Below are 26485 nucleotides of genomic sequence, written 5' to 3'. Positions count from 1 at the left end.
TAGCCATTGGAGTAAGAAGTCACCTATTATCGACACTTGAGTTCACTTAATTAGTTATTACATTGAAATCCTATAGGCATATAGATACAAAAACATAGTTTCTTATTTTATAAATTATAATACAATGAGGAGTAACTCACCTTTGTATAATACAACAATCACATTCACCACTGCCCACGGGGTACATGACATTATAGCCCTGTGTATGACAGAGTGAGACTTAAATAGCCTATCTATAACGCCGTTTAATTATAATTGTATGATTGAAATTTATTTAAATAGAAATATTGTACTTATTATTTCATACATATTTAGCAATTATTTTAATAGTATATATTTACTATACATATACCTATTAAGTATTTTTTTTCTCAGGACGGTTTTAATAATTTGGAAAAACAAAAACAATAAAATTAGGGAAAACGAAAAATTTTACACAAAACCAGTTATTGACAAAATCGATTTTCTTTCCTAACAGAAAAATCCTATCTTTAAACAATCATAAAAAATGTTTGTTGATTTACGGTCAATGTTTTTTTTAATTCCAGTGTGTTCTACTTATAAGGGATTTCGGATTTAATTTTCAAGCTTTTTGACCAAGCAAAAAATGTTTTATTGACATTTATGGAAAATAAAAATAGATTTAAAAAGAAAAATGTTTACGAATTCTCAACTCAAAATAATTCGGTAATTTTTGTGATTCTTCCGTATTTTATCAAGATTTGAACTTTAAATACTTATAAATAAAAACTGTGACTAAGGATTTTTAATATTTTTCAAATGTCATTGTAATAATATAGTAGGAGCCTTGAATTACATTTTTAAGCTTTTTTACCTAACAAATAAAGTTTTATTGGCATTCGTAGAAAATAAGACTAATAAAAATATATCATTGTAAAATCATTAGATTCATTGCTGAGAATCTAATTTAAATCAAATCATTATTAATTGTCAAAACTATATAGGTACTATTGTTAGTAGCTCATTACTTAGTTATAATACAGAATTCAATTTTAGAAAATGCAAAAAAATGGTACCTGTTATAGGCTTATAATCTCAGAATAATACAATTTAAATCCAGCAATATATATAATGAACATGAGTTGATAAGTTGATACAGACAATACAGTGACATATAGAATTAAAAATCATATAATATGAGTTTTTGTTTTATTTAAAAAATATAATTTATATGAAAAATGTCTAGGTTTTTAATTTACAAAATTAATATAATATTATATTTGCAAATATCCGGCATTAAATATTTAATTTTCTAAAAATAGTATTGTTTTAGATTATACATTATAATCTACTGTGATCATAACAATTTACAATCAGTTATCTTCAAAATCTGCATTTTATTATGTCTGGTATAACAAATTATAATTTTACAAACTAATAATAGTTTTATGTATATTGTATAATGTATAATAATAATCATAATAATATAATAATTTGATTATTTTATACTTAGATACTCTTAAACCAATAGTCAGAGATAAAAAATTAGTAATGTCATAATAATTGATTACATTTATTGAAGATCAAAAATTAATATAGAATTTAATTTAAATAGCATTAAAATTAACACACATTTAAAGTTTAAAGGTTAAAAAAATATTACCAGTATACATACAAATAATACTTCAGCTTATATAAAGTGAATTACAGTTCTTTAACATTATAATTCTAGTACCTACTTAACAATTAATTATCAGTTAGATCAAGTATAAAATATATATTCTATACAAACGTAAAATATTAAAAAAATAAATTAGTGAATATAGTCCATGAAATTATATATATTTTAATTATTTGAAATTAGTTATTACTCAATAACAACCATGAAATAACTTCTTAACTAAGCAATACATTAGTAAGGACAATATGAACCAATTTTATAACTAATCAATCTTCTTCTGCCACCATTAAGCCCATACTAAGTTTTGGTTGCATAGAGCTCAAGAATGTTTGTTCATCTCCACGAATACTTAAATGGATTTCATCAACTTTTTTGTGACCCATCATTGGGGCTCGTTCCCATTTGGAACCATTACAATTTTTGCACGAAATCAAAGGGAACATTGTCAAACAAGCAATTCTCGAATTGCAATCATTACATTTGAAAAACCTTTTAGTAGCATCAAGGACACGCAGTGTATGTTTTTCAGTTTTACACCATTCAGATGCTGAAAACCAAGTATATTTGCATACCAGACAACGTACAGCTTTACATTGCACCTTGTATGTGTTCATCATTTTGTGTTCCATTTTTTCCTTTTTATCCATTTGATCAAAATATTTGTCTTCAGCTTCTTGCTGAGCTGTATCAATAAGATCTTGGTTCTGAGAAGTAGCTTTCATAAGTTCTAAAAATCTTGGTGAAACTTTTTCTTCGACAGCAACTTTCTTTTTTTGGCCTAAATCTAAAACAATGTCTTCAGGCAATTTTCTTTTTTTACCACCCTTACTTTTTTCAAATAAATTGGGATTTTCTTTTTGAATTGTCCCATTTGATTTAATCCAATTCAATGCACTAGCTTTGGCACATTTTGGACGCATTGATCCAAAATTTTTTTGATTTGATGAACTACCTAATATATCTTTGAATGTACACATTTTTTGAGCTTCTTTATGATCAATATTTTTTTTTCCTGACCCACTCATTTCATTGGTTTTTAAATCATTAACAGAGTCTTTAATAGCAGTAGCTCGACGATTAGCAATAGTAGCACGAGGTGCAGTGGTAAGAGTTTTAATTGGGTCTAACGCAAGCTGTTTGCCAGCATTCAATCGTTGAAGCTTCACTTTGTCTTCTTTCATTAATTGTGAATGATTAGATTTAGTAGACACAAAACTTTGACCACCATAAAACACCTCGTTTTTTCCCAACACCTTCCATAATAATAATAAAGATAAACAATTAATAAAACTAATACATTTTAAATATTATGTACAACAACATACTTTATCTCGTAAGCTGTGGGCGGCTGTTGGTCTAGAATTTCCAATATTTGCTCTTTGACTACAATGCTTGATATATTCTCGTTTTACATGATATGTACAAACATCACAGTTATTAATGTTTACAAACATATCACACTTGTCTCCATTATTCTTAATTCCTTTACAAGTCCCGAAATCTTTGGATCTGCCCCACAACATCACTTGATCACCACTATTTATGGATAATGTTATTTCGTCCTTCTTGTCTTTACCATCCATTTCTATTTAAGCGAATAAAATAATAATAGTTAATATATCGGAGTTATCAGTAGGACTTAAAAGTTGTAGGACATAAAGTAGACAAAATATACATGCAAATATGCATACATTTTTTTTTAAATATGCAAACTATTTTATTCAAAATTCCAAAATATATTGTTAATTCAATAATAATTATTTATAATTAACAGTATTGTATTGTTAGTATATTACTATATTAAAATTAATTAACTAAATAAATTTAAAATTTAAAAGAAAGATCTGATGTGTGGAGAACTGGTTGTAATGTTAATTATTGAACTGAAAAATATTATCAGTAGGTACCTAAATAGTATTAACAGAATTATATTTTCAATATTTGTGAAATTGTATTTCTTCATTCATACGACCTCAAGGTCTTTGTCAATGCTTATTTCAAGTGGGTAGTATGCAGATCATGTGATCTAGATAAATATCTAAGTAAATATTACTATATGCATGATACTACTCCCCTTCTCCAAGAGGAGATATATGTGTGGTCTTCACTCCAGTGGAGTGGGATCTAGTTAGAAACCGGATGATACAGCATGGGAAATTGGTGATCAGGTAGAACCACACACATTTTTTGCACTTTTGCTATGAATCGAGTCGTCGTCAACTACGTGACCACTGCACCACTTCGGCCCAAAATACTAAAATTAAACACTTAAGATATAAAATTTAAAAAGGCCCCCTTTTTTTTAAATTTACAAAATACTCAACTTCCTACAACTTTTGAGCCTTACTAATCAGGTATTTTCAGTTGAAATAGAAATTCTTCAGATTATTATCTTAATACACACTCTCAGCATACTACAGAAGACCCCCCTCTGCGGAATATTAGCACGGCGTAGTTGTTTAGAGAACTGTTAATCTATGGTCAACGTACTGTGAGTCCTCTTGTTAATCAGATTTTAGTTCATTGACTATCGATTTGAATACATAATATTATAAACATAATGTTTTTGACAAAACAAGGATTTCAATAAACTGTCTACCCTAATTTTGATTATATTGATTATTATAGAACTCACAAAATAATACACTAAATTATTTTAACAAGACAACAGAAATGGTATGCCTAATACATGTAACATAAAGTCGTGATTTATTAATTTTATAGAAACACATAATTTGTATATGATTACCTGATTATTATAATAGTCAATATAGTCTCACCTTTTGGATTCAGTATTCCAACAACAAATCCTATTTCTGTTTTCCATAAGTCAGCATGTGAGCGGCCAAATAAAAATAATGTAATAGTATTCATACCTGGCTTTAAGTCACTTATTTTCCATATGCTAAAAGTAGAACCTACAATATAAGAGTATTTAAGAAAAAAACTAAATAATTAAACTATAAACAAGGCAGTAAAATCATACCTTTTTGTGAAGTCTTTGGAAGAGATTTGTTTACCAAAACGCCAGCTACAACCCAATCGGAATTGTCTGCAGACTTAAGATGTGTTTTAACTCGGCTAACGGGTACTGGTACTTTACCGATCATCCTGTCTTGAATTGTCTGAGATGACAACAATGGATTGATCATACATAGACCAAACACAGGGTCTGCTGAGGGATCAAATCCAAATTTTGGTAATTTGGGTATGGACTTCTTCTTTGGTTCACATTTAACTACCTCTTCATCTAAATCGACAATTTTCGACTTCATTGATTTGAAAAAGTCACTAAATGTTCCGGCTGCCTTTTTAGAATAACTCTCAGCCAGTTGATTACCGTTGTCGATGTTATCTTTTATTACATCTACAGGTATTAAACAAAACGCATGATTCAAAAACAACATAATATTATTATTATACGTTGCCGATAGTTAGATTCCTAAACTAAACGATAGGCAATTATACACATACCTTCTTTAGTGTCTATGATTTTTTCCGTAGATGTCGGAACACCATCGAGTTCAGCATCCAAGAACAGAGCCAAAGCTTTTAGATCGTCGTCGTCGGAGTTCATGTCGCCGGACATCGGACACAAACCGTGTTAGCGAAGAAGTCAAAGTATGTAGTACAACGTTAGCTGCAGCTGTGTCAGACACTCAGACGTGAGTAGAAACTCGTGTTAACATGTGTATTATCTGTTCATTTATTTTGTCAATTACCAATAATCATAAATTATAGATTAAAGAATACTGCACTTAATACCATTATATTAAATTATTACTATCGTTTATCGACGAGACCAAAATAATATAATATTGTAAATTTAAAATTATCATATTATTATTATTTTACCGTATGTGATTTTTGATGATACGTACGCATATTATTGTCGCATTCGTGTATTTACTTTGTGTTATTTTGGCGGCAAACGCAATATTGATAGTAAATCATAGAGTGGTAAACATCGGTCTATCAATCGTGATTTTATGATAATAAAGTGACTGCGGCGCCATCTAGCTCAGAGTAAGTAAACGATGGTGTGTTCGGACCGTACTGTGTTTAGCGTCTGGCCTCTGACTCGTTGCCGCCACTACAGACTGTTAACCACAGAACATTGCAAAACCACTAAAACAAGAAACACGAAACACTATATTTTTTGCGATTAGAAACTAGACTTCCGTGGTATGCGACTCAGTACAAAGCTCAACACGACAACACATACCTAATAAATAATATCATGAATTATTAATTAACAAATATACCATGATACCTAAACTATCCTAAAGGTACGTTTTGTATATTTGAACTGTAAAATATTGTTGTAGTTACCTAATAATAATAGTCGTTAAAAATTAAAATAGTTCACACCAAGGCACCACGCCAATAATATAAAATGGTTGATACCTTTTTCAAAATATGTTTAAAAGTGTACCTAAATAATTAGGTATTATGCTAATAAATCGCATATTACAATAATAATAAATAATAAATAAATAATATATTTAATATAACTTCCATAGCATAACGACAAACAACGGACCGTTATCCGTTTTAATGAACATTTTGAACGAGCCATTTTAAATAAGCAGAGTTCATTACATAATTGATTCTTAAAACACTGAACAACTCTTCCTATATTATGGGTAGTACACTAGTACCTAATTAGAAGATATTGGCCTCTTCCTGTGTTTTTCTTATATACAATGTGAAATAATTTATAACTAATAACAAAAAATTGGTACCAATCTATAAATATGTCGCATATAGATTATAGATTATAGGTACCATCATAGTACACTTACACATCGATAATACAGTAATAACGGTTATTCTATATTTTTAATAGCTTGGCATTAGTTTTCAATTTAAAATGTGTGTTTTATTACATTATGTTAAAAATTATTTAATTTGTAATCTTGATCACTCTGGTAGTCTCGGACTGTGGTATATAGGACATAGGTTAACAGGTGGCAGATAGGTATAACATTTAATTATCCCTACATAATTTCCACGTGTTGCATATTTTAATTATTAGACTTTTTAAATCTATCTATGTATAACAATAGTATGTATTAATGTTTAATATAATTCATGCATTATTATTATAAATATTATTAAATAGTTGAAATATAAGTTAAAAATAATGATAAGCTATATGCATTTCATAATATTATCATTACGTATACGTACCTATTATAGTACTATAAGGTCTATGTGAATTATCTTATCTTTTTAGTTTTTAGATTCTGAGTGAAACGATGAATGTATTGATTTTACAATGAAGTGTGTTTTTTTTAAATTTTTTTTTTTTTTTTGTCTGTTATCACCTTTTAGGACAGTAAAAATGCTTAGATTTTCTTCAACAGTATCTTTTCTGATAGGAAAGTGAATCTAGTTGGTACTTTGGGGGGTTAGTAAAATTTTGAGTTGTTTTCAAAAGCACCGTGAAAAACAAAAGAAAAATTAAGGAGAAACGGGAATTTTTACGCAAAATCTGTTTTTGAGAAAATTGAAAACTCTTAAACAAATAATCGTAGGTACATGAAATTTTGACTGAATATTTATATTAGCATTTTCTATTCACCATAATATTTTCCAAATAGTTTGACTTATTTTGAGCTCTTTACGGACATTTTCAGTTTCCATTTTTTAAAGTTTTTTTTCTATAAATATCAATAAAAATTTATTTGTTGGTTAAAAATGCTTGAAAATTTAATAGAAGGCTCCTAGTATATTATTTCAAAGGCAGATGAAAAAAATTAAAAATCCGTAGTCACAATTCTTTTTTATAAGCATTTAAAGTTAAAATATTGACAAAATATGTAAAAATGACGAATAGGTATTTGCAAATTATTTTGAGTTAGAAATTCATAAAAATTTTTCTTTTTGAATCTAAGATTTTAAAATGTAATACAAGATCATTCATAAGTTTGTCTATCTTTAACAAAAAAAAAAAAAAATGTCTTCAAGCAAATCAAATTAAATTTTTATGAGCGTTTGAATTCCATATTTTTACAAGATTAGATATTCACTCCATTTCTCACTTAGCGGATTTTGTTATTTCGTTGTAATTCAAAAACGAATAACTGTTGATAGGTACATGGAAATTTCACTGAATGTTTATATTTCCATTTTCTATACACTATACAATTTTGAAAATATTTTGACTCTTTTTGAGCTGTTTACGGATATTGTAAGTTTTCAATTTTTTTAGTTTTTTTTTTCTATAAATATCAATAAAAATGTATTTGTTGGGTAAAAAAGCGTGAAAATGTAATGCAAGACTCCTGATATATTGTTACAATAGCAGTTGAAATACATTGAAAATACATAGGCACATTTTTTTGTATAAGCATTTAAAGTTCGAATTTTGACAAAATATATTAAATTTAAAATTTAATAATTATTTTTAGTTAAAAATGTATAAAATGTTCAACTTTTATAGCTAAGGATAAAAAATGTAAAACAAGGTTCCACATAAATAGGTTATATATAAATTACTTTATTCACAATAATATCATCAAATATACTTAGTAATATCATTGGCTGCTAACCGTTTTCGCTCAGAATCGTTTTTCTTATACAATGATATTATATCATTGAATTCAAATTTAACGCCATTCATTACAGTGACCCACTTGTAACCTACTGTACAGCAGAGCGACATCCACTTACCCACCTATTTTGTTATATAGCGTGTCTCACCGAGTTTTTCCCATTAATTATTTAGTTTAATGTAATATTTAATATTTTTACGGAAATAGAAAGCTATACTCAACACATTCATTATAATTCATATAGTATTTTTTGATTACGACGTCGTACCCACATTGTTGTATCTGTCTTACACACGAAGGGCCTTATATACGCAAGGACATCATGGGTATTTGTCCAGAACCTACTTACTGGATTTAATTCTTTTAAATTTAATTAATTTGAATAACATTAAAAAAAGTTTGCACATTCAAAGATACTTGTTAAAATATAAATTATATTTTTCACTGTCATAAAGAATTTAGTTATGAGATAAGAACTCATTAAGATGGTATATTATTTTACGACACAGGTATTATCTAATATATACAATTCTCGTGTAACAATGTTAGTTACCATACACCTCCGAAACGGCTTGACCGATTTTTATGAAATTTTATATGCATATTCAGTAGGTCTGAGAATCGGCTACTATCTATTTTTCATACCCCTAAGTGATAAGGGTTGTCCAGCAAAAAAAAAATATAAAAATAAAATTATTATTAAACCAATAATAGTCTATTATATTATATTGGTTGCTATTGGTTAATCGGGCATGTTTGTTGATTTGTATTATTATTTTTTGTCAATATATAATATATATATTATATATATTAATGAATGTTTGTGTGTAGATTAGACCTCTGGGAAGAAGATAAGCTAATTTAAAAAGGTTAAATTTGTTTTTTTTTTATTCATAGGATTTTAGTTCCGTTAGGTTAGGTTAGGATTTTGTATTAATTTTAATATGAATCCACCGTACGTGGAATTAAGTAAAAACGACAAACTTGGAGCTGCATACTAATTGCGTCCCAAAGATAACTACGAAAAAAGGTCTAATCCGAATTGCGGTCCGTGTTTATTTTGGGTACAGACGAGTTGCGGCCCGGGTTTTTTTAATTCAAGATAATTTAATCTTGACTGATAAAATATAATCACACTATAATGCACGAGATCAGCTAGTTTATTTATGTATTTATAAACAGTTTAATGGATCTAACCTATTCATTACTATTTCTTAAAAATAACATCGTGTTGTATTTAAAACTATCACGAGTAGATGAAAAAAAAATCTAATGGTTCTAATGAGGAGGATATTTTATTAGCTACCTGCCTACCTATATGTTACCTATATGTATTTAACGGGAAAAAATGAATCAGCATCAGATTTTTTCAGATAGGAGAGGATAATAAATAATTCTTTACTTTTAGAGAAATATGATAGTACGCGAGTTCCTAATTTTTTCAATAATTAGGGACAATCAATATTTCTATTTAATAAACCATATATAAATAATACATCTGCTAATTTTAAAAATTTTAAAAATTTTAAAAATGTTGCCTAAAAATAAAAAAGGAAGAAGAATTGAAAAATTGAAAATTAAAAAAAAATTGTATCCTTTAGAAATCTTATCCATTGAAGATTACATAATTGTAAACATTAATTTCGGGAATGTTATTAATGCATTATCAGAGCAAAATGCTAGAAAAAAATTATGAAAATTGTTAAGATTTTGTAATATACCTATGCCCTATATTCGAATATTGTTTAATTTACTAATTATTATTTAATTTACATTTTATAAAAATAGGCCCGTTTTTTTTTTTGCTTTTGTCCCAGGCCTCAAAAATTCTAAATCAGCCTCTGTTAAAACACACGCGTATACATAACAAATCAACTTACCGGATTTTTAATATACAGCTCAGTATATAGTTATAAGATTAATCTAAATACAGCTATAATATATAGTTGTTATAAGAGCAAACTGACAAACTTTGCTTGAGTCTTGAGTGGATAGCTTTTTGTCATATGTTTATTTCAAAATGAGTTATAATATAAATTTTAAATTTTAAATTAGTCAAGTACCTAGTTATAAATCATAATAAAATAAAAATATGAACGAAAGTAAAAAGTAAAAAGTAAAAAATTCTAAATAGTTTTCAAAAGTGGCGTGAAAACAAAAGAAAAATTAAGGAAAAACGGGGATTTTTACTCAAAATCGGTTTTAGACAAAATTGATTTTAGGTTTTGGTGTAACTCTAAAACAAATGACTGTAGATACCCACATGAAATGTTGACTGAATGTTTATATTAGAATTTTCTATACATCATAAGGTTTTAAAAATACGGATATTTTCAGTTTCCAATTTTTTTAGTCTTTTATTCTATAAATATCAATAAAATATTATTTGTTGACAAAAAAGCTTGCAAATTTAATGGACAGCTCTTAATATATTGTTTCAAAGACAAATAAAAAGTATTAAATATTTTCTAGGTATATTCACAATTTTTTTTTATAAACATTTAAAGTTAAAATTTAAACATAAATTCACGCAAATGTTGAAATAAATTTGTGTTAGAAATTCATAAAAAATTTTCTTTTTAAATTTAAGATTTTTTTACAATTCAAAGACGAATAACTGTAGATACATGAAAATTTCACTTAATATTTATTTTATCAATTCCAAATTTCCAAATAACACTTGATAAAATTTTTTAAATATTTTAACTCGTTCTGAGTTGTTAGGATAATTTCAATTTCAATTTCAATTTTTTTAGTTTTTTTTCTATGAATATCAATAAAGTTTTATTTGTGAGGCCAAGTTATAGTTAAAAAAGTATAGTATAAAATCTTGTATAAAATGTTATCTTCATAAGTATAATCAATAGTATAATAACATAATATTGGATGTTGGACGGGCGTTGCAGGCATAAAAAAATTTAAATTTTCATCATGTGTTGTAAATTGGACTAAAAGTTCATATTAGTTTAAAATCTAAAATCCTTTATGTCAGAAAAAGGCCCCCTAAATATGATGATGGGGCTTTTTGGGAGTGCGGTGCACCCCCAGCACCCCCGCTAATTGCTGTACTGAATACACCTAATGTAGGTACACCTCCCAAATGCAGGTATATTACTATTTTGAAAATAGAACAACTATGTCGGGTTTGCAACTAGGTATTTTAAATTTCGTTTTATACATTTCAAATCAAATGTTATTTGTTGCAATAAAAACCTATTATTATTATTATTATTATAATACGATGGTCTGTTTTTAACAATTATTAGGTGCGTCTCTAGGTAATTCAATTGACCAGTCACAGTATAATGATATATATATTAAATATGTTAGATTTCATTGCCTCAAAAGTTATTTGTTTAACTTTTGTCGATTGCCTATAAGTACATATTATGTCTGGACGTTGACTAATCAGTAAAAAATTATAGTATTCTAAATATTTATATTTTATACTAATATAGCCTAAGTACCTAGTCACATTATAGATTAATAACAATTTAGTAAATACTATGACATGGAATTTCGTTTGAAAAGTGTGAGGATTTATTAAATAAAAATAATGAATTACTGCTAATGATAATTATATGAATATTTGAATAAAAATACAATGTGTACTTGTTTAATTACTAATTTATATCTATTACTTAATATATATTTTTTTTTTATAATATAATAATAGCATTTTTGTTTCTGCAATTTGTATTTTTCAGATTACCTAACCGCAGAATATTCACTTATCCACGCTAATCCGTTCTACGTGAAACTAGTCGTTTTTAATCAACATGTAATAAACGTCCGTGGTTCGATCCCCGCCGATGACAAACTTTTTGCACTATTTTTTAAATTTATTTTATTTCTTGTTTATCGATTAACGGTTATTAGTTTATGAGTTATTATAATTCATTGACTTAATATATTATTTGGGCTCTTACTTATCGAGAGGGGCTTTGGAGTTCTCTATAAGCTTAGCACCCTATACTCACATATTGCGCCTATGCTGATATCTGATAAGTGATGAATCCATGCGACCATGCATAAATTCAATTAAAATAATATTATTTAGTAATCAATAATCATATTTATAAACATATTGATATTCTTACTAAATGTCTACACGTTTGTAGTACTACAAATACTTTCTAATTTCTATAAAATAGCCAATATATGCATATAAAATACAAATGAGCAATTTATATTTTTATATCGTTAAAATAGCGATAGTGCTAAAATATAATATAGCAGATTATATTTACACTAATTAGTAATTATATAGGTACCAATATAATCTATATGCGATATTTCTACATACATAATATATACATATAATATGCGTATACAATATTTCTATATTGCGTAATCTCCACATTTGTTTTAGTATAATGCTACAATATAACAAGACACTGCCAAACATGTGGTAAAAAATAATTTAATCACAGACCACATCAATTAATTTTTGAAAGAAAAAACTTATTTTAACATACCATCTTATTGTTGCACATGTTTAGTTAAGACTGAAAACAATTACCGTGGGAATGTATATTAAGTTTTACATATTATGTTGGGATGATATCTGATCTGGTGCGCAAAATATGTATATCATATACGCGCGTACCAAAACAATATTTAGACCATTCATGAATCAAGACATTTTTTCTGCTTTAGTTTAATGGATATACGGATACGGTATACTTAAACCAGTATTGTGTTGTACGGCTGTAATGAGTTTTTTTAAATACAATCTTTTTTCTCCGTCCCTGTTGCGCATTTATAATAATATTATAATAAATAATAATATAATACTGCACATTACACGCTATACATACATGTATAATAATACGCACTGTATATATAGTGTATGTACAGTAAACCTATTGTTCCCTACCCTATCCTCCTCAGTCCTCGTCACTATACAGACCTCGACGTCTCGCGTATTATTTATCTGTAGGACCGTTGACAACATAAAGTGCTCAGCTATTTTACATATTATTATTAAACATAAATACGACCATAAAGAACTACAGGAATAAAAAATATCGTTTATTTTTTTCGATCTTATGTATATATATGGTACGTTACAGTCAGGACGCGAGAACGCACTGTCCCATTCACCCGCGAGAGAACAACTGCATGGCGTGGGGAGCTAAAAGAACTCATCGTCCAATTCAAATTTGTGCATTGTTTATAATAATTTTTTTTTTGTTTCCCACACACCCGTCCGTATCCTCATAGATTAGTTTGGGTGAAAAAAAAATTATATTTCAGCTGCTTGCAGATTCTCTGCCAGCACCGTCGTGGTGTGGGTTTTTTTCCAGAGTTCAATTTTTTTTTTGTATACAGATAGAAATACAATATCATGTACATTGCAGTGCATGGGATCAAAATTATAATAATATGCGATAGAATTTTTTTTTAAAAATTTTTTTTGCATCCAGAATTAACAAATCCTTTCAATTAAACCGGATTTTATACTTGCTATAATAATATCTGTTACTGCACCTTTCAAACTCTGAACAGGATGTTTCAAAGAATAGAATATTATACATATTTATATTATAATTGTATACGAATACCACTTGATTTATTATATTATTATAAAGTAAATAATAAATATCAAACCGGAAAGGACAATTCTGTACACGCACCAAGAAACACACGCATATAAACAATAAAATATATAGAATATTATTATACAAATACAATAAACATATTATTAATTATAATATTCTTTTTTTTTTCTAAATGAATCTAATAAAACCTTTTGCTTGATGAAAATGTAATCAACATACCCAATAGGTATACGTAACAACTCTATAAGGTATATGCGTATATTCTATAACTTACTATCATATCATATTATATTATATTCTATAATAGAACATAGTTACCTAAACATACACTCATATAGTTTGTATAATTAGGTATACAATATTCTGATCAATAAATTTGTTTTTATTCAGTAAATAAATCTTCACAGCTACCGAAGTATACAATATTGTATTAATGTATCATGCTTGTTTCGTTATTTTCGGATACATACCTAATATACAATATACAAAGTTTGGTATGGTTATATACCTGACTTATTACTTGAAAATCTCGACGGCTGATGCACATTTCGATATACTTTAATGATAATATCTTTTAAAATAATATGTCTAATGAAATATGTACATATCAGTGATATTTGTGTCAATTAGTTTTATTACTTTTAAGTTTTAAAATCAATTGTTCTTTTTCCATTGTCCAAGTATAATCTCATAATAATTAAAATAAAAAAAAATCACTATGGAATTATTATTCTAAAATGTTTTCTATACTCAATTATACTTAGTATGGAATTATTAAACACAATTTATTTTATGAATATATTATACTTATTTAATATATATACCCTTATTAAATAGATTAATTCATCAATAGCGTCTATACATAGATTATAGGTATCTACGCTATATTGTGGTCTGTGGATTAAATTGGCAATTTGCCTGTGTAAGTGTGTAATTATAACTTGTATACCTAAGTTATAAGTAAGTATTTAAAGTTTATATGAGTGGAGTAATGGATTAAAATGTTGCGCGGTACCCCTGCGCTACACTATACTCTTGTCATAAGTAGGTACTAAATATTTAAAGTAATTAACTACGTCAATTTGTATTTATTGAAATACTCCAATAAATATTCTGTTTAGAAATATTTAATTAAAAGGTATCTATGGAAATGTTATAGAATAAAATGTTGTCATTCAAAAAGTAAAAACTTTAAAAATAATAACAATAACAATTTAAAAACTAATTTTTTTCAAACATTTTGGCTTACATCAAATTATGCAAAAATAACGTTTAAAAAAAGCTAAAACTTTTTGAAATAATAACTTAAGCAACATTTGAAACGACACTTAAACAGTTAAACAGATCATTTTGTGTATTCATCAATTCACTACAAACAAACTTTCTGAGAGTTCTATGTTTATTATACCTATTTATTATAAATACTATTTCAAAATTATTTTAGTTCCATTCACGTTCAAGGAACATTCAGAATAAACGAATCACTCAAGACAAGATCCCTTCTACTAAAAATATCAAACAAATATAATGAATCTACAAATTTAATTATAATACCTAATTATTACTTCGTCAAATAAAAATATTCGTATGAGCAAAAAATATTTAGCTTTGTAAGTACAGTAACCTTAGAAATATTTTTAAATCATGTTAATTTTGAATATTTTTTATTGTAAAACGATAAAGATAATTGTATGGAGTATTCTCTTTGTACAACAAATAATTTGTATGGAGATTTTCAGTAAGATATTTTTTTCAAGTATTTGTGTGTTTAATATTATAGTGAATACTCATTTAAATTTTTTTGTAAGCAAGATCTTTATGCCAGAGTTATCATGCAAAAAATGTAGGTACATTTGATTCGTAAATAGGTACAAATTAAATTGAACGTTTCTACCAAAGTTGTGATTGGATATTAATATATTATACTTGCGTATATAGTTGTATATACTTGTGTAATCAGTAACTACCTACGTAGATTTGGGTTTTTGTATTTATTTATAAAGATGTAAAAAGAAAGTTAAGGCTCTTCAAAAAATCGAACTCATTTATCTCTTATTTCTACCCAACAAAGTTGCAATATTATTATAATATATAATATTAACATTTACATTTTACAACTATAATCATATTTACAAAGTAATTAATATCCTCTATATTAGCTAATTTTTTTAATAAGTTATTATTGTAGCTATGATGAAAAATATAATAATTATTGCATATATTATTATACCTGTGCCTAGTCTACTGTGTATGTCTGTTGTTCATATAAATGTCTATACTCTATAGGTATACATGATATTGTATAGGTACCTATAATATATTATTATTATATACTGTCTAATAGGCGCAATTTTTTATGTAAAATATTACATAGTCAGCTAGGTCATATTATATTCTTGCCACATTTTTTACGGAAAAAAACTATAATTCATATCGTCACCTATTAGAAACACTGTACTTACTACAAAAACAAAATTTATAATAATTATAGTTATTGAGTTTAATCTTAAAATTATAAAAAAAAAGTTAATATTATTGTTTACGATGGCTGACTTAATTTGAGGGGATTTGGTATATTTTTGGGATATCAAATTCCCCCAAGCTCTCCCTATTTGATCCAATAATTGCGCTGTCTTTTCCTTATTGTTATTAATACATGATTGAAGGAACTAATCAGTAACCGTATAAAGAATTTTTATGCTATAATCTACAATAATATAGGTACTAGTAAGGTAATAGTAAGGTATACCTAATTTATGTCATATAATTTAAGTCAACGATGCATATGTATACAACTTATAAAGAATAATATGATATTATTGTATCTATGATGTTTACCATAATCTGCATAACAGGGAATCAAAGGAAAAGTTGTGTTAAGAATTCATTAGGCATATTATATAGGTACCATTATACGCTGTATATCGTTAAAAGTAATAAGTAAAGAAAGAGTTGAGGAATTATGATATATCTTTAGAAAAGTTTTTTTGAGACCATTCTGTAAATACATGCAAGTAATACAACAAACCATAATATTAATATATAACATTAAATGGTTGGGGGAAAAATTATTTCTATTATAGGTAAATCATATTATTATTCTATTCTAACTTACAAAATATTATGTATGATATTACGCTATCGACAATCACGTTTTATATTTTTATGGTATAGTATAAGTATATTATGATACCTATATACTATTTGAATGTTGTAATAGGTATAATTCCTCGTCGAAGGCTAGCGAAGGGTGGGAGGGGCGCAGCAACCAGCGCTTATCGATACGGAAAAACCCGTCCGCGGTGGCGGTTACCGGTGCAGGGCACGTAAACTGTTTTCGTCGATAAAAAAAAATCTCCCAGTCGGCCCCGCGTGGTTTATATAACACACACACACACACACACACACACACACACACACACACACACACACACACACACATATATATTATATATACATCCAACGGCGCGGTTTGCCATTGTTTGGGGGGAAAAAAGGCGGACCACGCGTGTGGGGTCCTCGGCGTCGGTGGCGGCGACGGTGGAGGTTTGATCGATAACGCGAACACACGAGGGGGGAAAAGCTCGTGCGGGTGCGTGTGCGTATTATACTATATACTGTATACGTATTCGAATGTACGATATACCTATGCAGTATGCATGTATACTGTGCATATTATATACATTATACAAGTTTACACGACATACGGTGGGCGTGGGGAGGGAAAGGGAAAAAAAAAGAAAGGAAGAGAAAAGTGTGTGTGTGTTTGAGAGAGAGAGTGAGAGAGAAAAAGAACTGCAAAATATGGCTGGCCCGGCGTGACTGCGATGGTTGTGCGGTGGTGGTGGTGGCGGCGGCGGCGGTGGTGGAGTCGTTGTCGTCAGCGCGTTATTCGGGAGCGCGCGTGCGCGCGCGTGTGTGTGTACATGTTGATGTGTATAATACATATACGATTGTGTATGTCTGTGTGAACTCGAGGGAGGATGTACGCAGTGTGTATATATAAAGGGTGTGCGAGAGTATACGTGGTGTATGTGGGGGCGGACGGGACTGAGTGTCCCGGAGAAGGACGGCGAGAGGGTAGGAGTAAAAAAAAAATGTATATAGAGGAAAAATATACGACCGTCGGCTAATGCAAATGTGAAATTTTCCCGGGGTTTTCTTATCGTTATAGGTCGTTCCCGTCGCCACTGCTCCCACCTACTCCATGTGTTTTCCCTTCTGTCTTTCTCACTGTGTCTCTATCTTACCGTCCGCGGAGCCTGCACGCTTGCGCAGTGAGATGCCACACGATGCGTGTATATATAATATTGTAGCGGGGTTTTCGGGATTTTTTTTCTTGGTTTACCCGCTTTCACCCTCATCTTATCTCGCGGCCAGTCGTTATGAAAGAGCGACTGTATACAGACTACAGAGTGAGAGAGAGAAATAGACGGCACGGGACATGGAATTCATACATATTATTATATACATTATTATGCGCACATATAATATAAACATTATTTTTTTTTCGTACTCATTTTTTTCCCGTTTCTTAACATATAATATTTACATTATTGATATACATTATATTATACGTATCATAAAATCATGTTTTCCAGCATTATACCACGTGCGCGCGCTTTTGCACAACCGCCTGACGACGAGAATCGTATTTCGCTTATCTTGGTAGGCCACGCCAATCCATTTCGCTTGCCTTCTTGGTGCGTTCATCCACTGTTACCACTGCGTAGTTTCTTGATACAATATTGGCACAGGAAAACGGGAAATCCCCATGGGCCAGATAATCTCCGAAACAAATGTTTTTGTGATCAATTACTTATTATACATTTATATTACGTATTTACGTCCAATAGTTCGAATAAAGTACCTAATCCTTCTCAATAATATTGTTTTCTTAATTGAAGGAGAAAATTAATTGGTGAACATAAACATAATTTGTTTTATATACCTAATTATATTTTAAAACATTTTACGCAACTGTCAAAAATTATAATATTGACCATATTTGCTGTCCTAAACTACATTTATTGTTCACGGATAGATTTATAGGTACTTGATTGGTGATATTTAAATTTTTTTTGAAATCCTATATACGATAACAGAAAAATACTTAAGATTCAAAAATAGCACTTAGCCCACCTAGCTGAATATACTATTTTGTTATGACTATCTTTATTTATTTATTAAATACACGGACGCGACTCCTATTCTATAATAAATTATAAACATTATAGAGCATAATGCTATAATATAACAAAGATTGTAGTATTGTACTATATAAAATGGTTAATATTACTTATAATATTGATTGGAATACAATGAAAAAAATTAGAAAATTAAATATAAATTTTACTACATTCTAAATCTTTCAATTTAAGTTCGATACTTGAGTGAGAAATAGAATATTGAAAATGAAGTGGACTATTTGTTAGATAAAAATACATATACACTTAAATTTATCAATATTTAAAAATAAATTAATATATCATGTTATTATAGATATGATGTAGTGATAAAATACACATTAAAATGTTATGAAAATTAATTAAACAGATAAAAATTACTTAGCAGCCGAAGTTGTATTAGATCAATAATATTAAAAAAATTATATAAACAAAAAATTTCGACATTAATAATATTATCAATCAACAAAGGTTGTATTGTTTAAATAATTGTAAAATATTTAGACATAAATAATAAAACTAAATGCCACTGTTAAAAAATATATTTAAGCTTTTTAAAGAGTTATTATTTTGTATGTTTCAAAACGTTTAATCCAAACACTTTTTAATTTGTAATTCTTAAATTAAAAACACAATCAAAACTTTCTTAGTTTGTTTACATTAACGAGTTTGATATATCTTTATGTATTATATTACCATTAGTTATATATTATGTCTAAAAGATTATCTGCAATGTTATAAAGTTATTTAATAATATATATATTTTTTGAATTTAAAATAAAGTTCTATGTGTATCTTAATCTTTAATTTACGGATGGGCAAATATATACAAATAAGAAACTCATTGGAGCTTAAACAATTTGGCGTTTTAAGTTTTAAACAGAGAAATTGTATGAGTTTTTAAAGAAAAATAATTTGCACATTTTCAAGTTAGTCAAAATATTTTGAAAATTATTAGATGTTTCATGTTTAGAAAATTCTAAAATAAATATGTATTTAGTGAAAATTTCAAACCTCTAATGATAAGAAAAAAACCATTGTAAAACCAATACTGCTCTGCTTTATTAAATGAATAAAAACTTCCTATAAAAGAGACTAAATTGTTTTAATCCAATATATCTTATAAATAATAATAAAAAACATGTACATACAATTAGTAAATACAAAGTCTTATAGGTAAAAGTTACCATTTCAACAACGATATTGCGATCATAGTGTATGCCGTTTGGTATCAAGTAGAAACAACAAATGCAAATAATTATCATAATACATATTTGGTAATTTAATTTGAAGTTTCTGTTGTTGATAATTGCGTATTTTTTATATAAAATAATATACACCATATAACATACAATTTAAATAATATAGTATTGTGTACGTACTATATCAAATATCAATAGCTGAAGGTGTTATACAGGATGTCAGGATTATTACAAAGCTTGGTTTTATGTTTATTACATTTCCGGCGATAACAGATAACCATTAATTGCCATCGACAGGAAGTTTTATTTTGTAATTATTTGATTAAAAATATATTACTTCTTTAAATGTAGACATATCATACAATAATAAAGAAAAACGATTTAATATAGAGGAATGTTTTTTGAAAATCGTTGTTCTTTGTTTAAACATATCTAATTTTGTCCAAATTTAACAAGGATTATGAATATAAGCAAATTAAGAATTAAAAGAATAAAAAAAAAGTATCCAATACGGAAAAAATTATTTGAATACTTTTACTCAAATACTTTAACTTAAATAATTTACAACACTGGTTATCATCATTAATGTGAACCTAAAATTTGCTATGCTGCGCGTGGGTTAGAGATAGATAACAAATACTACGCTGACTTCCTCTTAAATAATTAAATTAGTGATTGTATATACTAAGAAGGGGTTTGTGTGGTATACATATAGTTAAATATATTAGGAATATTAAAGTAAGGTTAGGTTAGCGTAACAGTTTATTAACTGAAATAAAAGTATTTACGTATAGAACTTAGATTAGTAAATACTACAATGTGAATTGTAAATAATAAATTGATCAATATAATATTATATTATTTATTACTATTTACTATATTAGGATGTTTTTATGTTTGCGTTACCTATTGTATTGGTTAATAAAAACTCAAACTTAGGCCAGTTGGTCGTATATTGTACGAATAATGTACAATAATCATTATTATATATATACCTATAACGAGTGATCGAGTATATAATACACGAACACTGATTATTCCTAATAATTTTAAATTAGACAATATCATACTTCTCAATCATTAGAATTAATTCTTCTTTGTAAAACAACTTGTGTCCCAGTGGCCACGTGTATTTTTATTTATATATAAAAAAAAAAAAATACATGGACATCTGATAAATATGTTTTACGGATAGCCCATCGTAAGAAAAATTATGACAAATTTACCAACAATATTTTTTTTTCAAGTAGATTTAATTATTTCGTAATTTTTTTGATACCTACCTAGGTAATAATAATAATAATAATAATATTTATTTTACACCAAATTAAAAATGTTAGTAACATATATGATACACGAAGATACATTTAGGGCCGTTCTTACAATGTCCGGTAAAGTGTCGGTTAACGCTAACCGACTGATAACAGATTTTTTACCGGCAGAATTCCGCCGGTTAAGTGTCGGTTAACTTTAACCGGACATTGTAAGGGCCAGTTGCACCATCTACGGTTAAACTTCGATTAAGCTTAATCAGCTGATAACAGATATTTAACCGGGCAAATTCGGCCGATTAAACTCCAGTTAACTTTAATCAGAGACGGTGCAAAGAGCCCTAAGAACAGCCCTAAATATTCATTGGTCTTTTTTAAAAATCGGAGCTTGTACTGAAAAGAGAGAGAGTTTGTGACACAGATTTGTATTATTGTTGAATAATCGTTATTAGCGTTTAAGAAAATGAAATATAGAAAAGGTAAAAAGAATAAGAATATTTTAGATTTTACTTTTATTTATTCGATGACAAATTTATCAAGATACTAATTCCATGAAATTGCAGGCGAACAATTTTATTTTACCACGATCAATTTTATTCAACCAATTGATTAAACTTTTTAGTAACAGAAATATCTCTTTGTGTGTGTGTGTGTGGTGTAACAGTGGCGTAGCCAGGGTAGGGGGTTTAAAAATGTACTATAAGTATTAACACTTTTCAGCCATCTATCTGTGCTAGTACGTATTTAATGTGTAAAAGTGGAAAAGTTGATCAGCCCCCCCCCCCCCCCCCCCCCGAAAAACATCCTGGCTACGCCCCTGTGGTGTAATGTTCGTTCGTTTGAAAGTTGTGCTGATATATTTTTATACAATCTCCGAAAATAAAAGCTTTTGCATAGCTGCAAGAGGCTTTTTACCGCTACCGCAACAGCTACCACCACGCTGTTTTCATTCGCTATCGTAATTTTTCCTATCCCTGGTCGATTCCAAACTTCTTAGTTCTTTGTGCCATTAATTCTCATTTCGGAGAACCAACAACGCTGGCACGTCCCCACCCGCCACGACTTTTCCACCTGATCGCGTTTGCAGCTCACAAAATTACGCGTACAGAAGGAACACTGTATATATATATATATATTTATTTATTATATAGTATACATCAGTCGTAGTGGTATTATAGGTACGGTATATTTCGACCTGCACACTATTCGTGCCAAATCGTCTCAACCTATACACACCCTCAGCACGCCGAGCCGAAACACGCCACACGCATCTCTCCGTTCCCCCTCCGACACCCTTTCCTATCATCACAACAGCACCTACCTCCCCTATACCCTCTCAACGGCCGTCGCACTTTCCCCGTCCCTAATGGTGCCCCGGTAGATCTCATAAATATTTCCATTAAACTGAGTGAAATTGGTTTTTTCGCAATAACGCCAGAACCACGCGCCTGTATATATATTTTATATATTTATTTATTATACGCGAACGAAATGCAAGACGAGATGCGATGGTCGTATATATAACGACGCGGGGCATGCATTCAAAATGAGATGCTGACGGAGGGAAAGATAAAAAAATCGAAAGCATTGTACGCGGTGGTTATATTATTATCGCCGACCGTTTTAAATCTACCCCCGTAAACTCTAACTGTGGTTTGGCGAGGAGGGCTGGAGAGGTGGTTTTTGGTGTTTAACGCAGGCGAAGCGTCTATATAAACTTATATATATATATATACTATATACATATATTTAGGTATATTTATTTTTTAATATATTATTTATACACTTTAAGCGTGGTCGTGATGTATTAGATCAGCAGTGGCATTGAGATAGAGAGTGAGGTATGAATTTCGAAAACGTTCTTGGTATATATTTTCCTTTTGTAATTTTGTCAGTGTATGATAATATTTTTATTTGGTATAAAATTATAGTATATATTATAATACCTAATAGGTTATGTATATTATAAACACCTTCAAACCCTTACTACACTTTTCCAAGCCAATATAATATTCCGATTGCACTTAGATTTATATATAGGTATATAACATAAATATTTTCCTTCCTTAGTTCCAAGGTTCCATAAGTATAAGATTGTCGTAAATATAATAATGATCGATAACCAACGGAGAAGTTTATGTATATTATTATATTTTATATAATAAAGACTTGAGAGACAATATTTTTTTTATTTAAAAAGTAGCAAAGTAATCGAAATTATTTACATAGTTTATAAACCAAATGACAAGTTTATTAACTTCAAATTCCTTTCCTAGTAATGAAAAAAAAATGTTTACTAGAAATATTTTGTTTTTATTAAGTATATAATATGTAGAATACCATATATATATTATGTTATTATGTTACCATGTATATATTATGTTTATGTACCTATATAATATAATTTAATATAGATGCCAATTACCTATAGGCTTCGCAAAATTGTTGTTATTAATTTTATGAAAAATCTCATGTTCATTTTCACAAATATTTCCTTCAATTATTTATTTTGTTTATCTCGATGTAAAGAAGTTGGTTACCGCTCTGATGTAAATCAGGTGTCAATTTTGATAGAAACTGGTTTTGTGTACAAATTCACATTTTTCTTAATTTTTTCTTAATTTTCTTTACGCTTTTGAAAACTATTGACGATTTGTAATTTTTGACCATTTTCCTCTACCTCTTCCCCCTTAAAGCTCCTAATTAAAATGTCAGAGCAGATACTGAACTAGAAAATCAAAGCATTTTTACTTCTCTAAAGTGTGGTGATTGGCAAGAAAAAAAACGTTATTGAAAACTGTAAAGTAAATACATTCATCGCTCCGCTTTGAATCTAAAAACTGTCAACATAAATACATCTATAGTGCACAGAGAAAAAGAGGTATAGTTATCGGTGTGGTCAAAGATTTGAAAATAAAGGTCAACAGGTTGATAAAAATATGAAAATGAGCCTTTCCCAACTGTTTGTCGCTAAACGGTGGATTCCCCGACGCAAAAAAAAAACACTTTTAAAACTTTAAATGAACTGATGAAAAAAATAATAAAACCCGTCTGGCTGCTCGGTTCGTTAATTATTATTTTACCCAGAAATAAATTGAGGTTATTCACACCCCACTCTGAATCCCCGCGAAAAGTATCGTTGGTCCCTTATTCTCATTTACTTTTTTTTTCATTATACTGTATTTATTTTTTTCTCTCGTTGTAAGTTTCTTAATGAAACCTACCCTAATGATGAACGGATTAAGCACTGTCTCGTATCTTTTTAAAGCAAGTTTTCACCCTCTTTATAAGCGTTCCCGCCGTGGTTCTACAATGCCAACGATTTTCTTCATAAAATATATAATTATAATCACCACTGTTTATACTATTTGCTTTTATTTACAATTGTTTAATGACGAACCTTATGTGTTATAATGTTATATTATTTTAAAAATCTTCTTCTGAAAAAAATAGTATAACGAGATAAATAAATAATGACACATTAACAAGACATAGTTTAATATTAAACACAATTTCAAAGACCATATAACACTGATATTTTATTAGAAACCGGTTTTAATAGTACAGTCGTGTAATGTATGTAGGGTGTTTATATATTGTAATGTGTGAAAGTCAGAAAGTAGGTACAAGTAAATTTAAGGTTAAAACAGCAACACTTTAAAAGCGACAACTATACAAAACAATGTAACGCTACTACGCGTTAGTGTGGTTAGTCTTATAAAAACGTAAAAAAAAAAAAATAATCAACAAAATTGTATTTTACTCCTAATTTAATATACTTATAAATTATAAATTATAGTACTAGATATGGAACAGTAGTAATAATAATATATATATTTGCTGCGGGGATGAATAAATTACAAGCCTGACAACTATACGTTATAATACATAGGTAGGTATTATATATATATATATATATATATATATATATATATTATATATTTAAGTGTTATTGTAAGACGGGTTCTGCGCCACAGAATTCCAAAAATTGTTTAATCCAGTTAAAAGCACTACGCCACCGTCGCGGTATGTGCGCGTATGAAAAGTTGTCTGGTTTTGTGGAAAAAATTTGGCACTGTGGCAGCAATACCAAAAGCAACAAACGCTTTTAGCTTATTGAACTGAAACTTGAGTTATTACGTTTTTTTTTTTGCGCCCCCTCGTCATGTTTTTTTTTATATATAAACATTCATAAATTTGAGGAGAGAGAAGAGTGAAAACTTACATGTATAGTTATTGGCCCGAAAATGGCTTCGGTTAACGTTTCCAAGGAGACCACAACGTGCAAGCGCCTCCGTCGTTCCGCCTGCGACTGACGCTCACCCGCCCGTCCAGCCCGCCACCACTCATGTCAATTTCGTGCCGTTTTCGCTTCATTTCTTTCCACCACCACGCGGGGCTGCTCGGGGATGCAAGAATATTTCCATAATACCAATGGCTATAAAAAGAGAAGAAAAATATTACCCGCTAGAAAGAACATTCGTTTCCATCAACGTGACACTGCTGCGGCGTTGCATATTATATATCATGATATTCTCTACGAAAAAGATCCCATCAGATATGAATTAAAAATATGAACGTAAAAGTTAATTTAAATGAAATAAATAACATTTTCCCCCGACGTCGGAAGTTACCAAGTCTCTTGATGCTAAAAAAATTGTTAAACACACACACATACAAATTATAATATAATATTATTATAGTTCCGTCAGATCAGTTCAGTATCGTGCTTAACGACTCTAGTTGAGTTGAATAGAGTAATAAAATTAAAACTAACATAATATGCATAATAATATTATTATTATACAAGTGATTATCAATTGTGTCTACACTCATTATTTGGAAAAGCTTAAACTTTTTTGAAAATATGTTAACTCCATGTCATTGTAAATCACCAATTTTTTATAATTATGATTTTTACTTTATAGGTTTTATATTTTTGAATCATGACACATGCATTTTAGATACTTACTGAAAGTAAAAATTCTAAAATATTATTGTGTGTATAAAATTATAATAATATACGTAAAAGTTTCAAATCGACGAATTTTGTCAACATT

At 28.7% G+C, this 26485-nt stretch overlaps 1 protein-coding gene across 1 annotated transcript; it reads right to left on the bottom strand.

The window, feature by feature from the left end:
• Positions 1-1521: 1521 nt before the first annotated feature.
• On the bottom strand, positions 1522-25860 carry LOC100166806 (protein MCM10 homolog). The gene is made up of 7 exons (XM_029489139.1): positions 25651-25860; positions 5524-5770; positions 5117-5340; positions 4629-5009; positions 4423-4560; positions 2968-3227; positions 1522-2895 (listed from the first exon to the last, which is right to left on the bottom strand). The coding sequence occupies exons 3-7, from the start codon at positions 5229-5231 to the stop codon at positions 1909-1911; spliced, it is 1881 nt and encodes a 626-aa protein (XP_029344999.1). The 5' UTR covers positions 5232-5340; positions 5524-5770; positions 25651-25860; the 3' UTR covers positions 1522-1908.
• Between the last annotated feature and the right edge of the window lie 625 nt (positions 25861-26485).

This window comes from Acyrthosiphon pisum, chromosome A2, assembly GCF_005508785.2.
Source record: "Acyrthosiphon pisum isolate AL4f chromosome A2, pea_aphid_22Mar2018_4r6ur, whole genome shotgun sequence".
NCBI lineage: Eukaryota > Metazoa > Arthropoda > Insecta > Hemiptera > Aphididae > Acyrthosiphon > Acyrthosiphon pisum.
Note: the sequence above shows the minus strand (reverse complement) of the source record. Positions and strands in the feature narration are given on the sequence as shown.